The sequence below is a fragment of the Carassius gibelio genome, chromosome B14 (assembly GCF_023724105.1).
Source record: "Carassius gibelio isolate Cgi1373 ecotype wild population from Czech Republic chromosome B14, carGib1.2-hapl.c, whole genome shotgun sequence".
NCBI classification, from domain to species: Eukaryota; Metazoa; Chordata; class Actinopteri; order Cypriniformes; family Cyprinidae; genus Carassius; species Carassius gibelio.
The window spans coordinates 8,142,297-8,160,723 of NC_068409.1; the positions used below are offsets into that span (position 1 = coordinate 8,142,297).

General features: G+C 37.5%; 2 protein-coding genes across 5 annotated transcripts in view; both read right to left on the reverse strand.

Moving 5' to 3' along the window:
- LOC127971730 (X-linked interleukin-1 receptor accessory protein-like 2) overlaps window positions 1-18,427 on the reverse strand; it is a 201,810-nt gene that overhangs the window by 72,849 nt on the left and 110,534 nt on the right. The gene's annotated exons all lie outside the window — the stretch shown is intronic.
- LOC127971731 (uncharacterized) lies at window positions 606-11,697 on the reverse strand. 4 transcript variants are annotated; one of them, XM_052574953.1, is made up of 11 exons: window positions 11,362-11,687; window positions 10,940-11,102; window positions 10,528-10,720; window positions 9,067-9,141; window positions 7,291-7,359; window positions 7,148-7,201; window positions 6,981-7,052; window positions 6,419-6,524; window positions 6,074-6,144; window positions 3,552-3,650; window positions 1,145-1,180 (listed from the first exon to the last, which is right to left on the reverse strand). In XM_052574953.1, the coding sequence occupies exons 1-10, from the start codon at window positions 11,477-11,479 to the stop codon at window positions 3,636-3,638; spliced, it is 936 nt and encodes a 311-aa protein (XP_052430913.1). In that variant the 5' UTR covers window positions 11,480-11,687; the 3' UTR covers window positions 1,145-1,180; window positions 3,552-3,635. The 4 variants fall into 4 exon arrangements, with proteins under 4 accessions (XP_052430910.1, XP_052430913.1, XP_052430914.1 ...); XM_052574954.1 differs by lacking the exons at window positions 1,145-1,180; window positions 3,552-3,650 and having other exon boundaries at window positions 5,302-6,144; window positions 10,528-10,709; window positions 11,019-11,102; window positions 11,362-11,697; XM_052574952.1 differs by lacking the exons at window positions 1,145-1,180; window positions 3,552-3,650 and having other exon boundaries at window positions 5,303-6,144.

Genomic DNA, 18,427 nt, shown 5'->3' on the forward strand with positions numbered 1-18,427 from the left:
TAAACATGTTGTCAAATTCGCCAATTGATTAAATGGGTAATCTTAAAAAAAAAAAAAAGGAATGCCACACAAAACAAACATCAAATAATTAAGTGTAATTCACCAACAAAAAAAAAAAAAAAAAAAAAAAAAAAAAAAACTATAAATCAAATCAAAAGGCAATCCTCATGTTGTAAGTACCTCACTAAACACACAGTGTACATGAGATTAACTCTCTGAGCACACAATACATGCTGCAGATGTGTAGAGAAACCGATTTATCTGTAAAGGAATGGTTTTCTTCCAGAATGAAAACTGTCATCATGTACTCACCCTCCACTTGATCCAGACCTGCATCAGTTTCTTTCTTCTGTTGAACACAAAACAAGATCTGTTAGTTTATGAACAGTTGATGGGCACCGTTAACTTCTATAGTACGAAGAAAAAAAAAAAATACTATGGAAGTCAATGATGCCCATTAACTGTTCAGATACTAACAGATCTTGTTTTGTGTTCAACAGAAGAAAGAAACTGATGCAGGGCTGGATCAAGTGGAGGGTTAGTACATGATGACAGTTTTCATTCTGGAAGTTAAATTCTCTTTAAGGGACAGGTCATCCAAAAATCAATGAGAAATTTACACAATTTTGTAATTTTTGACAAACTAACAGTCAACCTCGATTTCTACAAGGAGATATTCGTATGAACTGCTGCCATAACAGTATTGCACTATGGGAAATAAAAACAACAGCCAAAGTGCTAATGTTAATTGAATGGCATCAAGAACACACAAAATGTACTGTAACATCACTTGCTTTGGGTTTTCCTTTTTAAGCTAATTCCTCGATTTCTTACAAAATCCCTTATGTTCTGTGCACTGCGTCTCACCAAAACAGGATCCTCAGCAGATTTACACTGCTGGCATTCAGTCAGTGTGGCCAGTTTTCCTTTAGCTATGTGGCCCTTAAAATGTTTGATTACAGCTGTAACTTCAGCGTTTGACCAGGACACCTTCTGCCCTCTCCGTGTGTTTTCAGTTTCTGCCTCACTCTCACTCTCTGTACAGAAGAATACATACTTTAGTGAGTTCTAACTCTACGAGAGCTCATGTGCTTTGCAACATTGATGGTGCCATTGCAATTTAAACCTCTGGTACCTTCAGGAAGTTCAGTGGTGCTCTCAATGGGCATCTTCTGAACACCTGCAGACAATCAGTCATTAAAAAAATAAATAAATAAAAAATAAATAAATAATATATATATATATATTTTAGTAATATCCTGTTATAAATGCTGGACTAATATAATACAAGGTAACACTTAATAATAGGGAACACTATTAACTACAACTTTTCCCTCAAATTCCTAATTTTCTGCTTATTAAAAGTAAATAAGATAGTTGTTACATTAAGGTATTGGGTAGGATTAGGGATGTAGAATAAGGTCATGTAAAATAAGCTATTAATAAGTGCTTACTACTACTACCACCACTACTACTACTACTACTACTACTACTACGCACACTAATAAGAAACTACAGCGGTGTGAAAAAGTGTTGGTTCCTTATTTTTTTGCATGTTTATCACACTTTAATGTTTCAGATCATCGAACAAATGTAAATATTAGTCAAAGAAAACCAATGAACACAACATGCAGTTTTTAAATGAAGGTTTTTATTATTAAGGGAAAACAAAAACCAAAACTACATTACCCTGTGTGAAAAATGTTTGCCCCTACACCTAATAATCGGTTTGGCTACCCTAAGCAGCAACAACTGCAATCAAGTGTTTGCGATAACTTCCAATTAAATGTAAAGTCTGTTACAGCGCTGTGGATGAATTTTGGTCCACTCATCTAAGCAGAATTGTAATTCAGCCACACTGGAGGGTTTTCAAGCATGGACAACTTTTTGAAGTCACGCCACAGCATCTCAATAGGATTCAGGTCAGGACTTTGACCAGGCCACTCTTACATTTTGTTTTTCTTCAGCCATTCAGAGGTGGACTTGCTGGTGTGTTTTGGATCATTATCCTGCTGCAGAACCCAAGTTTGCTTGAGCTTGAGGTCACAACAGATGGCCAGATATTCTCCTTCAGGATTTTTTGGTAAACAGCAGATTTCTCCATTTATCACAGTAAGTTTTCCAGGTCCAGAAGCAGACCATGACACTACCACCACCATATACAGCAGCTAGAGTCCTTACGAGGTCAAGAAAATATGATCATATTACCCCAATTTTACAGTCTCTGCACTGGCTACCTATTAAGTTCTGTATCAGTTACAAATTATCATTACTTACCTATAAGGCCCTAAATGGTTTAGCTCCAGCGTACCTAACTAGCCTTCTACCACGCTACAACCCATCACGCTCCCTAAGGTCACAAAACGCTGGACTTTTGGTCGTTCCTAGGATAGCCAAGTCCACTAAAGGAGGTATAGCTTTCTCACATTTGGCTCCCAAACTCTGGAATAGCCTTCCTGATAATGTTCGGGGTTCAGACACACTCTCTCTGTTTAAATCTAGATTAAAAACATATTTTTCAATGAGCAATAATGCATCTCATAATTTGTGACTGCAGTTGTATCTGATCAAATTTAGCTTGGGTTAAACTAATTAATTGTACTTGGTTGGAACAGCAGCTATGCTAATGATGCCTCTATTTGTTTCTCTGTTTCTGCTGGATCTTCATCCTGTGGTAACTAGGATTTACACAAGCACCAGTCTGGATCCAGAACACCTGAGAAGAGATGATGCTGACCCTCAGAGGACCTCAGATGATGTTAACACTGAAACAACAAATATTGCTGCTTACTATGCAATCACATTATAATTGCTGTTAATAGTTTTCATCGTCTGGTTGATTATGTCTGATTCCTGTCATATGCACATAAACTGACAGTCACCACTTATAAGCTACTACTAAATAGTGTAGAAACGTAATTTTATGTGAAGTTGCTTTGCAATGATTTGTATCGTAAAAAAACACTAATCAAATAAACTTTTTACTTTTTTTAGTTTGTGAAAAATGGCTCTCACTGTGGTTCATTGGAGTCCCAAAACTGTATAACCTTTTCCAGATTGATAGATCTCAATTACTTTCTTTATCATTTGTGTCTGCATATTTTTGAATGTCGACATGATGTCTAGTTTTTTGAGGATCTTTTGGTCTACTTCACTTTTTATCAGACAGGTCCTATTTAAGAGATTTCTTAACTGTGAAGAGGTGTGGCTGGAGAAACTGAACTCAGGTGTGATAAACCAGTTTCAAAGGTGGGGGGGGGCACTTCTGAACAAAGGGCAATGTAGTTTTGGATTTTGTTTTCCCTTAATAATAAAAACCTTCATTTAAAAACTGCATGTGTTTACTTTTAAATTTGTTACCTTTGACTAATATTTAAATTTGTTTGATAATCTGAAACATTAGTGTGACAAACATGCAAAAAAATAAGAAATCAGGAAGGGGGCCAACACTTTCAAACCACTGTAGTTTAGAGACCCTAAAATAAAGTGTTACCCAATATAATTTTTGACTTTGATGATTTAAAAATAAAAAAAACTTAGCTGACACATACCAGCATTACTGGAGTTTCCCGCAGCTCCAGCAAGAGCCTCATCATCAGATTCACTTTCTTCAGGATCACTGTCATCAGTATCGGTCATGTTGATCTCATCTTCAATGAAAAATAAAACTCAGAACATGAAAAACATCTGCATTCAGAAGTGAAATAACACAATCACACACCATTTATAAACCATTCCTAATGACAACGAACACAAGACATACTTCAGAGATTACTTTTCTTAAACCTCCCTGTGAGTTTAAAAGACCCGCTGTGCTAAACATGCTAGGATGGACGTACCTTCAATCTCAATGTCATCAAGGGATTTGCCTTGAAGATTAGGAAGGCAGCCCTTTTCCATGGCTAACAGTAGCTTTGATATTTTAGCAAGCTGAGTAGTGGCTTCTGGCAGTCTGTAATAGTCACGGTGGACACGGATGTCATGCCCTAAGAAATCAGCAACCTGATCTAACTCGTTGTTTTTCAGGTTTAGGATTTGAGAGAGCGTAGCCACGTGCTTGCGAAGATGAGTGGATCTGAGAAATTCTGGATTTTGAGCTCCACATTCCCTTGCATATACCCTCAGAGAGTCCTGGCCTCTGTAGTAACTCTGGCAGTTTGGCCGAGCAAACAAGAAAGTATTAGTGTCTAGCACTCCACATGTACCTCTCCTGCTGACCAGTAGCATCAGGGCATCGACCATATCAGGAGAGAGAAGAACCGCAACCTTTCTTCCCCTCTTCCCCCTGATCTCAACTCGACTGAAATGGCTGCAGAGTTTCTGCTCAAACTTGCTCAGGCCCATCGCTACATCTTCATGGAGAGAAGTGCCGTCCCTTTCATTGAAAGCCTTCAGCGGCATTTTAGAGACCTCTCCTGCACGTCTGCGGTTGAAAACAATGATTCTGGTGAGTGTTGCTTTGGCCAGTTCTGCATAGCTTTGAGGAGATGCAGTCTCTTGTAGTTTCTGAAAAGCAGTATCTGCAGTCTTCTCAAGGAGCTGATGAAGAGACTGGACATCCTGGGTGAAGGGAAGTGTTGATGGCTTGTTAAATTTGGCCTCATTCAGTGTCACCAAAGCAGTGTGTGAGATCATCTCAGACCACTTTGAGGAGTAGAGCTTTTTGAAGGTCTCTGTTGATGAGATCAATTCCTTGTCTTCAGACATCAGTGCTCGGCACTGAATGATTTCACAAATCTTATTCAATGAATGCCCCAGTTTCAGGGCAAGGCTTGGGCTTTGGTAGCAGTGGCTCTCATCATCATAGCCAGACACCATTTGAACCGCTCGAATAAGTCTATGAAAATTGGCAGGTTTCAGAGCTTCTTCAAGACTGTACACAGAAAACTGTCTACGCAAAGTCAGCAACAATCTTCCAACTTCACGGAGTTTTTGTCGAATATACTCAAATTTGGTAGGGTCATGACCATGTTTGTTAAAAAACGACTGTGCAAGCTGAAGAATACTCAGGTCATTTTTGACCACAGCGGAAATGTCATCCTGCTTCATCACACCTAAGAGTTTCCAAACTCCTTGTGATATGTGCTGACTGAATGAAGACTCTGCCATAGATGCCAGGCCCAAGACTCTCCTCCTCCCTTGCTCTTCACTGTCAGCTGCTGGTTTTGAGGGACATCTTTTTAAATGACGCCACAGATCTCTCCGTACAAACAACCCTTTGCAGTACATGCAATGCAAAAACTGATTTGAATCACACTTTCTTTTTGGTGCTCGTTTTATTTTAAGAGCCCCCACTCCAGACTGTAAAACGTCAGTGTTATGCTGAAAGTTGCCCTTGTTCCTGAGCTTTTGCAGCATTGCTTTACGTTCTTTTGAGTGAACTGGGAGTGACAAAGCCTGAACAACTTCAACTTCAGCCATATGAGTTTTCAAATGGCGTGCTAACTTGGACTGAGGTTTCCCACAGATGTAACAATAATTCTTCCTATTTGCTGAACAGGAGATTTTTGGTGACTGCACACAATGATCACCTCCAGCCATGCTGCGTTCCCTCTCTTCTCTCAATGTTACTGTGCTTTTTGAATTCAAAAGCGTACTATTGTGTGATTGAGGTGATGACATAAGCACATCTGTTGACCTGCATACCACTGAGTCTTGCTTTCTGGGAAAGTCTGATTCACTGTCTGTCTCAAAATCAGTAAACTGCTCCTCATGACACATTAAATCAGACTCATCATACACACTTGCTGCTTCCATGACCTTCAGGACTCCTTTTCCTTTGCCCTTAGACACATTCAGGGTAGTTACATCTGATCTCAGATGTTCACTAAACTTAGATGACGCAGCTTCCTGTATATCTAAGAGTTTAGCTTGGTCGTAACGTGCTGGTCTTGTTGTCAACTCATCTGAACTGTCTGACTGATGGTCTGACTCTGACTGAGGTATGTAATCCTCATCTGACAGCTCATCTTCCTCTGAACTTACTTCCTATTGTCAAAATATTTATGATTAATTTACAGCACCGATAACTCAAAAATATGGAACAAATGTATCAAATCAAATATTTTCTTACACACAATGACCGTCTTCCATCCCATTCATGAAGCTTCAGATAGCAGGACTTATGCCAAAAACTGGAGCACACTATAAAAGAAATGTCACATGTCAGGACACGTTCAACCGCTAACACGAGATTCTATGCCTAAACGTAGAGTAAGGTGAAAACAATGTAACACTCCTATTATTATTAATGGTATTACATATCTGTGCATTAGCAATGGTCTGAAATCTCCTTCTCTCCTACTGCCAAACTCAACAGTTATACCATTTTGAACTGACTTCATAACGTTGATTAGTGATACTAAAATGATAAAAATAGAAGTGTCATGATGTATAGAGTACAAATCACCATACTAACATTTACATCTCAGGCCAATCCACTTGAGAGCTGCAACAGGTCCCACACATTCAGCACATTTATCCATGCTTGATATTGCTGAAGTGACCACAACATGTCTGCAGACCTGTGAAGAAAAAAACATCAGTGAGTGTTAAATTAAAGCAACAAAGAAAGATTCTAAAACATACATGTGATACTACATTACGAGCTGCATTGTCTTTCAATAATAATTTAATGTATTTTTAATGACAGGGAAGTTGTGGTCATTTAGTTAATAAGATCACTTACAATCATTAAAAACATTTACGTTACAGACCTTAAAAGGTACTGGTCAATATATTACTACAAATCTACATTTAGAGCGGTCCTGGAGGGCCGGTGTAAACTCTGCAGGACACTGGCCCTCCAGGACCGAGTCTGGACACCCCTGATTCAGACATCGACTAATATTACTGAAAGTGAAAACAGGTCACTAAATACATGCATTTAGTAACAGCAAAGTGTACAGTTCATGCAGACATGGACTTCAGAGCAATCACTGTTGCACTGAAATAACAGTTCATCCGAAACATGTGAATACCTCCTTAACTCCTTCAACTGGGGCACAAAAGCTCTGCTCCTCATTCAACACATGCTCTTTGACAGGTGACATCTGAAAACAATGAAAAAAAACAAGACTTATGTAGAGATGATTTCTTGCAACATCAATCTAACATTTCATAAAATATGCAATGCACATTTAATTACCTTCTCAACACAGTCCTGATCATCCAATAGTAACTGGTCCTTCTTCAGAGTCACCTGAAATTAAGGAAACAGAAATAAAAAATAAATAAACATCGTACTGCAGACAAAGGATTCAGGGACTGTACAAATTGATAATGAATGACCTTTTCCAGTCCTTCAGAGGCTGCACAGATACTGGAGTCCAACACTGACTGATCACTGACAACTTTCAGCTGAAAACATGAAATCAAAAAATTAAATTAAAATAAAATAATTATGTTATAAATTAGTTACCAAAGCAAAATAAATAAATACAGTTGTGTTCAAAATTATTCAACCACCTAGAGACTGCAGTACTTTACAAATACAAGCTTTTCTGAAGATCCAGGATATAATAAAACTTGCATCTATAACAGTTCACTGGAATATTAAAAGTGATATTGTCAATATATAATGTAATATATTTGAGTTATAAGATTTTTTAATAATACTGCTATGTCATAGTTATTCAACCCCTATTCAACATTGCTGTTTTTAAATCACTTATTTGCATGGTGGGGAATGTAACAGTCTCAAAACACAATTAAGCTTTTAGAAACTCTATTAAAAACAGAATTAGCTTGAGCCGTTACACATACAGTTAGCCCATGCATGTGTTGAAGTTGAGTAGCAAAAATATCAAAAGAGATCTCACAAAAGCAAAAGAGAAGAAATATTGTATTACTTTAGAAAGGCTAAGGCTATATGAAGATTTCCAAGACATTGAAAGTTCCTAGAGACACAGCTCTCAGCCTTATTTCTTAGCTTAAAGTGTGTTTTACCAGAAAACCTTTGAGGTTGTGGAAGAAAAAGCACAATATCATAAAATGTTTAATCAGAGCAACTGAGAAAAATCTGCAATGTACAGCCAAAGACTTGCAAGATGACCCAATGAATGGAGGAAACCCATTTCAAAGCGGTGTGTAGAAGAACACTAGACAAGTATGGCCTTCATGTTGAGACATCTTGATGAATACCACTCTTGATCAAGAAGAACAAAAGGCAGACTTGAACTAACTAAAGTTCATTTGTGTAGACTTGTGGAGCTCTGAGCTGAATGTTATATGGAGTGATGTGAACAAACTGGAACTTTTTGGACCCATGGATCAGCGATGTCTGCTGCAAAACAGGCAAAGCTCATAAGCAGAAGAACACCATCTCCATCGTCAAACTTGGAGGTGGATCAGTCCTGTTATGGGGTTTCTTTACTGCAGAAGTAAGTGGAAATCATGACTGTATGAAGGACATCATGGAATCTTTGAAGTATCAGGCCATTTTGACAAGAATTGTGATGCCTTTGGTGCAAAGACTGAAGCTGATGATCAATGGACTTTCCTGCAGGCCAGTCATCCCAGAGTACACATCCAAATCTACTTCTGCTTGGTTCAGGGATCAGTCATAGAATGTGCTTAAGTGACCTGTTCAGTCTCCAGGCTTAATTCTCATTGTGAATATCTGGTTGAATTTGAAGAAAGCAGTGGCAATGTGAAAACCAAAGATTATCAGTGATCTGAAAGCTTTTTCAGGTGTGGAATGGGCCAAAACTGTAGTAGAGAGGTGACAGAAGCTTCTAAACACTTACAGACAGCGTTTATTGGTGATTTTAAATAATAAAAGATTCTGCACAAAGGGGATTGAATAATTTTGAACATGAATGTTTAGAGCCAATTCGAATTTTATCATGATTCATCAATTTTCCATTCTCAGAATCATTCAAAAGTGTATTAACAAACTTTCTCTAATACTTTACTGATGCCTTCGTTATCAGTAGTCAAGGGGGTTGAATAATTTTGAACAAAACTGTAAATAAATCAGGTATGATGCCACAAAAAATATAATAAAATAATAAATTAAAACGATAAAATAACAATAAAATAAAATCACTCAATTAATTGCAGTACCTTCTCTACGTCTGTGTCTTCTGACTTGGACAGTGTGTTGACTTCAAGAGTGGACGGTTCAACCACACTAAGAGTCTAGAAAAGAACATCAAATTAGTCATCTGTGACAATAAATGAGCACATAAAATACTGATATAAAACAAATTTTATAATCTTGCTTATATTTTATCAATGTGATTTAAAAGTAAGATTACAATATTTCAGATCAATATTTCAATTTTCAAGTGTTACCCAAGTTAATGTTCATGATTTTGTATGTATTACCTTACATGCTTATATATATATATATTCCAGTATTTCAGGTGGTGTGTGTGTGTGTTTACACCTGTGTTACAAGGACCCTGTTTTATGAGGACCGTCATAAGAACATAGTCTTGATGTCACATTGTGCGTGTGTTTAGACCCGTGTTATGAGGACCCCGTTTTATGAGGACCATCATAAGAACATGGTCTTGATGTTTGACCGAAGAATCTCAGTGAGTCGTTTGTTTGACAAAAGCCTGGTATTTGAAGACCATAGTTATCACCATGACATTGGGCTGCGTGGATGTGAAATATTAGGCTAAATATGGATCATTCACATCCCATTGTGGCCATATGATATTGAAAATGTCTAATTGTTATATTTAGATTAAGTATCTTGCAATAGGAGTTGGTAAAAAGTCAGTTTTATTTAATCACCACATATTTTGAAATGATAACTGAGTAGAATCAGTGTCTAAAGAACCTAAAGAACTCTGAACAAGGCACAGCAGCTATAAAGGTATCCAAGAAGTTCTTGAAATAATTGTGTTTGTCCTTAAAAGAATGGAACAGATTACATTCTCTCTTAGAAAAAAGTCTTGACTTGACTGGGACTCTTCAGTAAAGTCAAGACCAAGTTCTTATGATGGTCCTCATAAAACAGGGTCCTCGTAACACAGGTGTAAACACACACACAATGTGACATCAAGACTATGTTCTTATGATGGTCCTCATAAAACAGGGTCCTCGTAACACAGGTGTAAACACACACACAAGACTATGTTCTTATGACGGTCCTCATAAAACAGGGTCCTCGTAACACAGGTGTAAACACACACACAATGTGACATCAAAACAATGTTAAGACCAAGTTCTTATGATGGTCCTCATAAAACAGGGTCCTCGTAACACAGGTGTAAACACACACACACAACCACAAGACTATGTTCTTATGATGGTCCTCATAAAACAGGGTCCTCGTAACACAGGTGTAAACACACACAATGTGACATCAAGACCATGTTAAGACTATGTTCTTATGATGGTCCTCATGAAACAGGTGTAAACATACACACATCCTGACATACTGGAATGTACATGCATGTAATGTAAAAAAGAAAAAGTTACTAACATTAACTTAGGTAACAACTGATGTTTAATACCTTTACTTTACTATAATCCAATAAGTCAGAATGGACAGTATAGAGGTGTCAGTACCGTGCATCTCCATGGCCACTCAGAATCACCATAATCATATGTGATCTCTTCACCAGGACAGATGCTCCTTGTGGCAAATAAACATAAGTGAGGTTTTCCATCCACACGAATCGTCTTCATCCTGCTGTTTGGGTTAATATGGTCATCGTTTACAAGCCGCCCAAGAGAACCGTCATCTCGGGCTGCATCGACACTAAACAAGAGACAGACAATATCAGCACTGAAACCTTAGGACCAGCAGATGTCATATTCTGTGATCACCAATCATTTAACACTCATCACCAAGCTTTGAAAACACATGACTGATAATTATAGCAAAATATGACCTCTAATCATTGACATTTCCACTGACACATTTTGAATCATGTAAATTAATTACCAGTTAACATGTAGATCAAACACGTGTACATACCAGAGGAGTTTTCCATTGTAGCGAAACTCAAACATGAAAACTTTAAGTGCATCGTGATATATTCTTTGCCTCCGCTCACATTCTTCTTTGCTGATGAGGTCTCCTCTGTATTCCAGCAGGAAATCTCCTTTCTCAAAGTCAGTACAGCTGAACACACCCCTCCCTAAACAACAACAGAGAGGTGAAACCATCACGAGAACCACACGTCATCAACCGGAGACAGATTTAGTACACGAGTCACTTTAAATGCATAGAAAGAAAATTCTGTCATCATTTACAAACCATCAAATGGTTAGTAATGTCTTATTTTGCCCAACAAAAGATATACAGGACTGAGACAACCTAATGGTGACTATATGATGACAAAATCTTCACTTTTGGGTGAACTATACCTTTAACTTCAATCAATTAATTTACCTCACCTTTAAGATGACTGATGAACCTGCCCTCGAGTCCATTCTTGTCTTTCTGTTGAAGTGAAAACTGTATGGCCTCCTCCACGGGCTTCAGCTTTCTCCTTCGCCTCACACCTTCAGCCATCCTCTGTGTCTGCTTTAATAACAATAAGAACTGTTGGACAGAATATATGTGGAATATGATGTATTCTGAGCATATGCTGAATATACTATTTTGACTGGTTATCTTTGTAAAAGTGCTTTGACACAATATGCATTCTACAAAGCACACTACAAATAAAGGTGACTTTAACTATTATATACAGTACATATTGGGAAGTGAAAAGAGCACATCTCTGAGTTTATTAATTAAACCAAGCTGAACAGTAATAATAGTACAGAACTGCCCCTCCCCTTCAGACTGTAGCCATGACAACAGATTATTATGATGGCTAGACTGTTCTATTACTTTTACAGTTATACTGTGAACGAAAAGAATGTAAACTGACAAGCACTGCTGAGTCTCGTCTGATGTTACTCTTTATAGACGAGACTTACAGTAATCACGCTAGCGCCATTAGCATCACGCGCTAGCTGCTTTCTAAAGAGCACTGAAGACACTCACGAACAAGCCAAACTGAGCCACAAGCTCTCAGAGAAACGGTTTAACAGCAGTATTACTAACCTTAAATATAATAGTTGTTTCCAACAGCTTCACACCACAGATGTCTTCGCTTCAGGTGCACAGATTGTGTCCGGTCCAAACAGGAAGTTACAAACAGTCACACTTGCCTCGCTGATTAAAGCACGTGTACACGGGATTTATAATTATAATAATAATAATTATTATATATTTAAATAACCATCTATGAAACGTTACATTAATAGCGTTACATTAATTTACAGATATTAAACCGAGTAATTACTGCTTTGATGTCACATTCATACTTTTTATGATGATATTTAAGGAACATGTTTAATTGCACGATCAGTATGAATTTATATAATTAAATACAATCGATAAATTATTACAAAAAATGTTTAAATAATTACCAAACTGCATTAACTTACTTGTACGGCGCTATTAGCGGCAGAATGTAGCCCCACCCACCGCCGCCATTTTGTTTTCCCGCCTTCCGATGCCGATCTAGCCAATCAGCGGCCTCCAAACTTACACAAGTGTAAAATATGCAAATTTTCGATGACGCGGATGCAGTACCGGGGCCGGGCTGCAGGGGCGCACTCCCGAGCAGTGTTGCCAACTTAGCGGATTTGTCGCTAGATTTAGCGACTTTTCAAACCCCCATAGCGACTTTTTTCCAAAAAAGCGACTAGCGACAAATCTAGCGACTTTTTTTTGACAGACCTTATTTATTCTCTGAGACTCTCCAGTACTGCCGAACGAGCACAAGCGCTCGCGCTCTCTCTCTCTCTCTCTCTCTCTCTCTCCCCCCCCCCACAGGCAGCGCGCGCACACGCATCTCTATCTGCCCTGTTCAGCGAGCAGAGAGGAGCAGCACTTTCAGTTAAAAAAAGATATTCTGTTGCTTCAAACTCTATTTTACATACAAGTACAGTCGAAATCACAGTTCAACCATTGTCTTAATCTTATGTGTATGTTATTTCATAGTCGTGAATAGGATTTTAGTGCACAGATTAACATCTTTGAGAGCTGGTATGTAGTCTTAATGGACCGCGTTTCAGTCATTATAATATTAATTCCGTTGTCTGACAACAGAAACATTAAAATATAATAATAAAAAACGTTTTATTGAGAATTTTTGCAGCATTAAAATGCAGTACATGAGCACAGAAAGGGCGAGATAATATGACGCACCTACGTCATGAATATGGTAATTACCATATGACGTCATCTAGCGACATTTAGCGACTTTTCAGGCAGGGTTTAGCTACTTTCCATTGAAAGAAGTTGGCAACACTGCTCCCGAGCTCAGAGGATACACAGTGTATAGTAAAATTTCAGATTTTTGTGGTATATTAGGACATGGCGCGAAACTTTGAGAGGGAGCTTCTGGGACATAGAGAAAGGCATCTACACTGTCGGAATTATAAGGACATGGGCCCTGTCCTCATAAACCCAAATGTCCCTGTAATGCTGGTGCGTATTCAGGTCAAAAGTCCTTGTAAACCACAAAAACCAACACACACACACACACACACACACACACACACACACACACACACACGCACACAACAACAACAACAACAACAACATAATGACATACTCCTCTGTCCTCCAGTTTCCTCCTTTCATCCTAAGAGGGATTTCATCCTTTCTTAGTTTAACTGATAACAACACAGTTTCTGAGAGCTGACACTCAAACAGAAGAAGCACACCGAATCTGTAAAACCATACACTAATTCTCAGACTTTGATTCAGTTTTCCATTTCATGAAACACTTTTTGTAAAACACAACACACTATTTTTATGTACAATAACACACAAAAAAAAAAAAAACTAACAGGAATGAATATTATTGCAAAGATGTTTGTAAATGTTTGCTTTTGAGATGTGTTGGTGATATTCTGAATGCAGTGTTTCGTGCAGGGCCGGCCCGAGGCGTAAGAGAACTAAGCAGCTGCTTGGGGCCCCCATTTATTTTTATTTTTTTTACAATTAAATAACTTAAACAAGTGATATAAATGAATGAATGAATAATGAACGAATAAATGAATAATTCAAGACAAGAAAATTCTTATTTACCGACAACTGCTGCTGTGTCTGCTAGCGTTTGAGTCATGCGTTATTGCACATAGACACCTCGCGTGCATTGACAAGTGCGCGTCACTGTAATAAATGATAATCCATGTCACAAAAAGGATGTATCCCTCTGGTGCCGCAAAGAGAAAGAAGAAAAGGACATAAAATTGGCTTGTCGTTGGACGTTGGACGAGTCTCAAATTTAGGGACCGTCTCTAAAGTTACATGCGATATTGGTGTACACTTTTCTAACGTCAGTAGCATTTCAGGAGAATGACTTACAGTCATAAAAACTACTGTAATTGTTCATGTAGGTGCCAGGTATAATGCACAATTGAATATAATGTTTAATATTTATTAAAATAAACTGTAAAGTATATGTAAATTATGCTACTTTTTACATGGGCTCAAACGCAAATTTGAAGCTTAGTAGCATTTGAGGAGAAAGAATATATATTAAAATAAATTATAAATCATTTAGGTAAAAACGAGGCCCGTTTATAACTTTCAGGCATTTTTTTTTTTTTTTTTTTTTTTTCAGGTTCCCTTACAAAAATGATCCACCCATTGTTTTATCAATAACACCACAAATCATCGTTCTTGTAGCCATGGTAACTGCAAATTAACCATGGTTTTGTTACTTCAAATAATAATTTACAAAGAAGTATTAATATACTGTAAGATTTTTTTGTTGATGTTGTTGCTATAAAAACAGACCCAAGCCATCAATAGCCTTTAAAATGACTTTATGTAAATCATTGCATTATATAATGAGGCAAGAATGATTAGTTAATAATAACACTGTTAAAATACATAATGTAGGCACATACAAAATAAACAATTTATGTACATGTTATTACAAATGCCACGTGATTGCTGCTGTTACATTTTTGCTATAGATTACACAGCCTATATAATTTCTTCAACAAAAAATGTGCATATCACAACCCTTACAAAAATAAACCATGGTTTTATCATAGTAAAACTGCTTAATTTCCCATTGCATGATTTCTGAATGCTTAAGACTATGAAATAAATTAGAGTCATAATAAAGTTATAGCCACAGGTAAATGTTGAATGCTACAATTGTAATTAGTAAATAATACAATTTATTCTTTTATTTGATTAAAGTTATATTTTCACCTCTATAGTAGGTGTTTATTTTCCATCATCATATTCTGCTGTCCCGATGTCATCAGTGACTCCTGAAAAGCTAGGAAGGAACAATTTTGAGGTCATTGTTGTACAATTGTCATTGTTGAATCCTAGCTGTTCTTATGTTTGCTTTCTTTATTTAGGTTTTTAACTATTTTTTGTAGCATTATATTTTTTATTATATTAATGTATGTCTATTTTGGTTTAATTTAAAAGTTTGCACATTTAATGCACATTTGCAAATCATTTATTTCATGTTTTGTGACAGTTTGTATTCAGACGTTTAAGAGTGAAGTATGTTAAGTATTGATTTTTACTTATTTATTTTGTATTAATACATAACCTCACTGTATTCATTTATGATGTAACATAATAGCGTGACATTTGTGTCAATAATCCTGAAGCACAGGTGACTCCTCGTGGTGGGAGGGGGGCCCCCAAGAGGCTCGGGCCGGCACTGGTTTCATGTGAGGCTTTTTGTGTGCAGTTCTTGGATTTGTGTGTAAAATTGTGAAAAACAGGAGGCAATGTTTTGGAAATGTATGTAAGCAGCTGGGGGAACAAAAATGAAAAACACAAAGGAAAGATTCGAGGAGAGGACATGAATATGGAACAAGGCTTGCAATCAGGCCTGACTGAGTTAACCAGCTGTCTCTAATTATCCTCTTAATTAGCTTGATTGAATTAGAAGGAATTCTTCTTGAAACACTGCCACTAGTCGAGTCAGAGTATGTACTGTGTGATGAAGAAGTGTTGAATCCTTCAGCCGAGGCACATTACTGCTGCCCTAATATGATCAATCATGTACAGCATGATAATATGTCTGATCACATTCATATCAACAGTGGGCTTAGAGTATACAGATATTGTTAGATTATAAGATCAAAGTAAACAGGTACAGTTTTTAAACGGTTTAAACTGAAATCAGTATTTCATCTCATGTTGTTATTTACTGTATGGAGTAAAGTCTTGGTATGGCTGTATATTTTTACTAATTATATCCATCTTGTTTCAACTTGTTCATTTATTTGGCTAAAAGTAGGGTGACCAAACATGGCATTTTCCCAGGACACGTCCTGGCCAGGATTTCTATATTGCCTAAAACATCCATGTTTTGGCTTTGGTTTCCTGTTTTCATACTTAAAGGTCCCGTTCTTCGTGATCCCATGTTTTAAACTTTAGTTAGTGTGTAATGTTGTTGTTAGAGTATAAATAATATCTGTAAAATTCTAAAGTTCAAAGTTCAATGCCAAGCGAGATATTTGATTTAACAGAATTCGCCTACAAAAAACCACCCGTTTGGACTACATCCCTCTAGTTCCTGCAGTAATGACGTCACTAAAACAGTTTTTTGACTAACCTCCGCCCACATGAATACACAAAAAGGGGGGCGTGGTCTTGTTGTGCTCCGACGGAGAAGAAAGAAGAGCTGCGTTTGTGTTTGTCTCCATGTCGTTTAAAATAGGGTGCTCCGATCACGATCGGCCGATCGTTATGCGCATCTCGTCAGTAAAGCCGGTTCTCTAATCAGCGGTTAATTCCATCAGGTGTGTGATTTCACATAGAGCACCTGTTACTACACAGAGCCGTTGTTAATAGAGAAAATTCGCAAATCCACTTCATTTTCAGCGTTTTTTGGTGCATCTTCTCAGTTAACAATGGCTCTCTCTCTCTCTCACGCACCTGATGGATCGGCCGATCGTGATCGGAGCACCCCTAGTTTAAAACGCTGTTATTTTCATCTCTGAGTCCAATCACCTTTGTCAGTGCTTCCCAGGGACGCTGTACTTGGAGATTAATGGTTACAATTTATGTTTAACTCTGTTCCCGAAAATTATAATCCACATGTAAAACTATGTGCAGCACATTTTGCTGAGGACAGCTTCCTCAATCTCAATCAGTTTAATGCCAGATTCATACAAAGATTATTCTTGAAATAAATGCCTTGTTTATGGACCACAACTGGTAAGTGTATTTTATTATTTAAGTTGGTGCGTTTAACAGTTTCTGTAACTTATTACACAAAGGGCAACGCTGTTTAGCTTTGTTAACTAGATGTTAGGGCTGGGCAAAAAATCGAATGCGATGTTCATGCGCATCTCTTTAGTAAAAAAAAAGATTAAGTACTGCACAGTCAATAAAAACAGAGAAATACAAACTTACACAGACCTGCAATAATTATTATTAATGCTGTGAAACACTGTTCATTGTTAGTTTGTGATAGCTAAAGCTTTAACTCGTTTGAAAGAGCTGAACACTGTAGTTTGATGAACAGCTGGATGTGTTTCAGGAGCTTTACTCTGTAATTTCTGTGATAACACGCAGATGTTGTACGTTAGATAATAGCTGCTCACGTTTAGTTTTGTGGCTCTGAGACTGTGCACTTTGTCACTTTGTGTTTTATTCACTGCCAGACTGGTTTGCAGGACCTGAAATAGAAACAGTGAATTAACCATCCAGCAGCAATCAGAGCTTGGAGAAAACAGATCCTGTCCCTTCACTCACAGCTGCCTCTGTTCAGATGTTTTACACAAATTGCCCTTCAGCCGCAGTGTGAGAGTGAACTCTTTTCTGAGCCCTGGGTTTCCTCAAGGCCTTCCTTCAGCTTTCCTCTTGCAGAAGCGTAGGTACTCGGGTGTGAATTAAAGCTGTTTTATATTCCTGCATCTCGGTTTTCTCATTTCAAATATTGCCTTAAAAAAAAGTTTTTTGGAGTTTGGAATAACACACTATCTACTGTTTTTCAAAGTAGTATGCATTTGACAGTGCACATTATGCATGTACTTCTGTATATTTCTGATTAGACTGAAGCCAGGGACAACAAATCTACAAGCTTGAGAACAGACGATGACTGTCCATCAATGAATCTGCATCTGACTAAAAACCCCTACATCACTAGCAGATTTTAAGCAGTCAACAGATTTTACAGAAAAACATGCAGTGCATGATGGGCTCAGATTATGAACCTTATCTCTTATTATAGGCGAGGAATATGTCTGATATTTTGATCAGATTTGTTTTGCCTCTAATAGGAGTTTAATACTTTAAAACTACTGCAGGGTTTTGCCTAAGTATAGCAGTGTAGCATGATCAGAGCGTTTTCTTAGAATATAAACTTGTAACGATCGGCCTTATTGGCTGAATTGCATTAATTTAAAATGGGGTCAGATTAAACTGTGTGAGGGCTTTGAGTGTTAAAAAAAGATGGGTCAGACA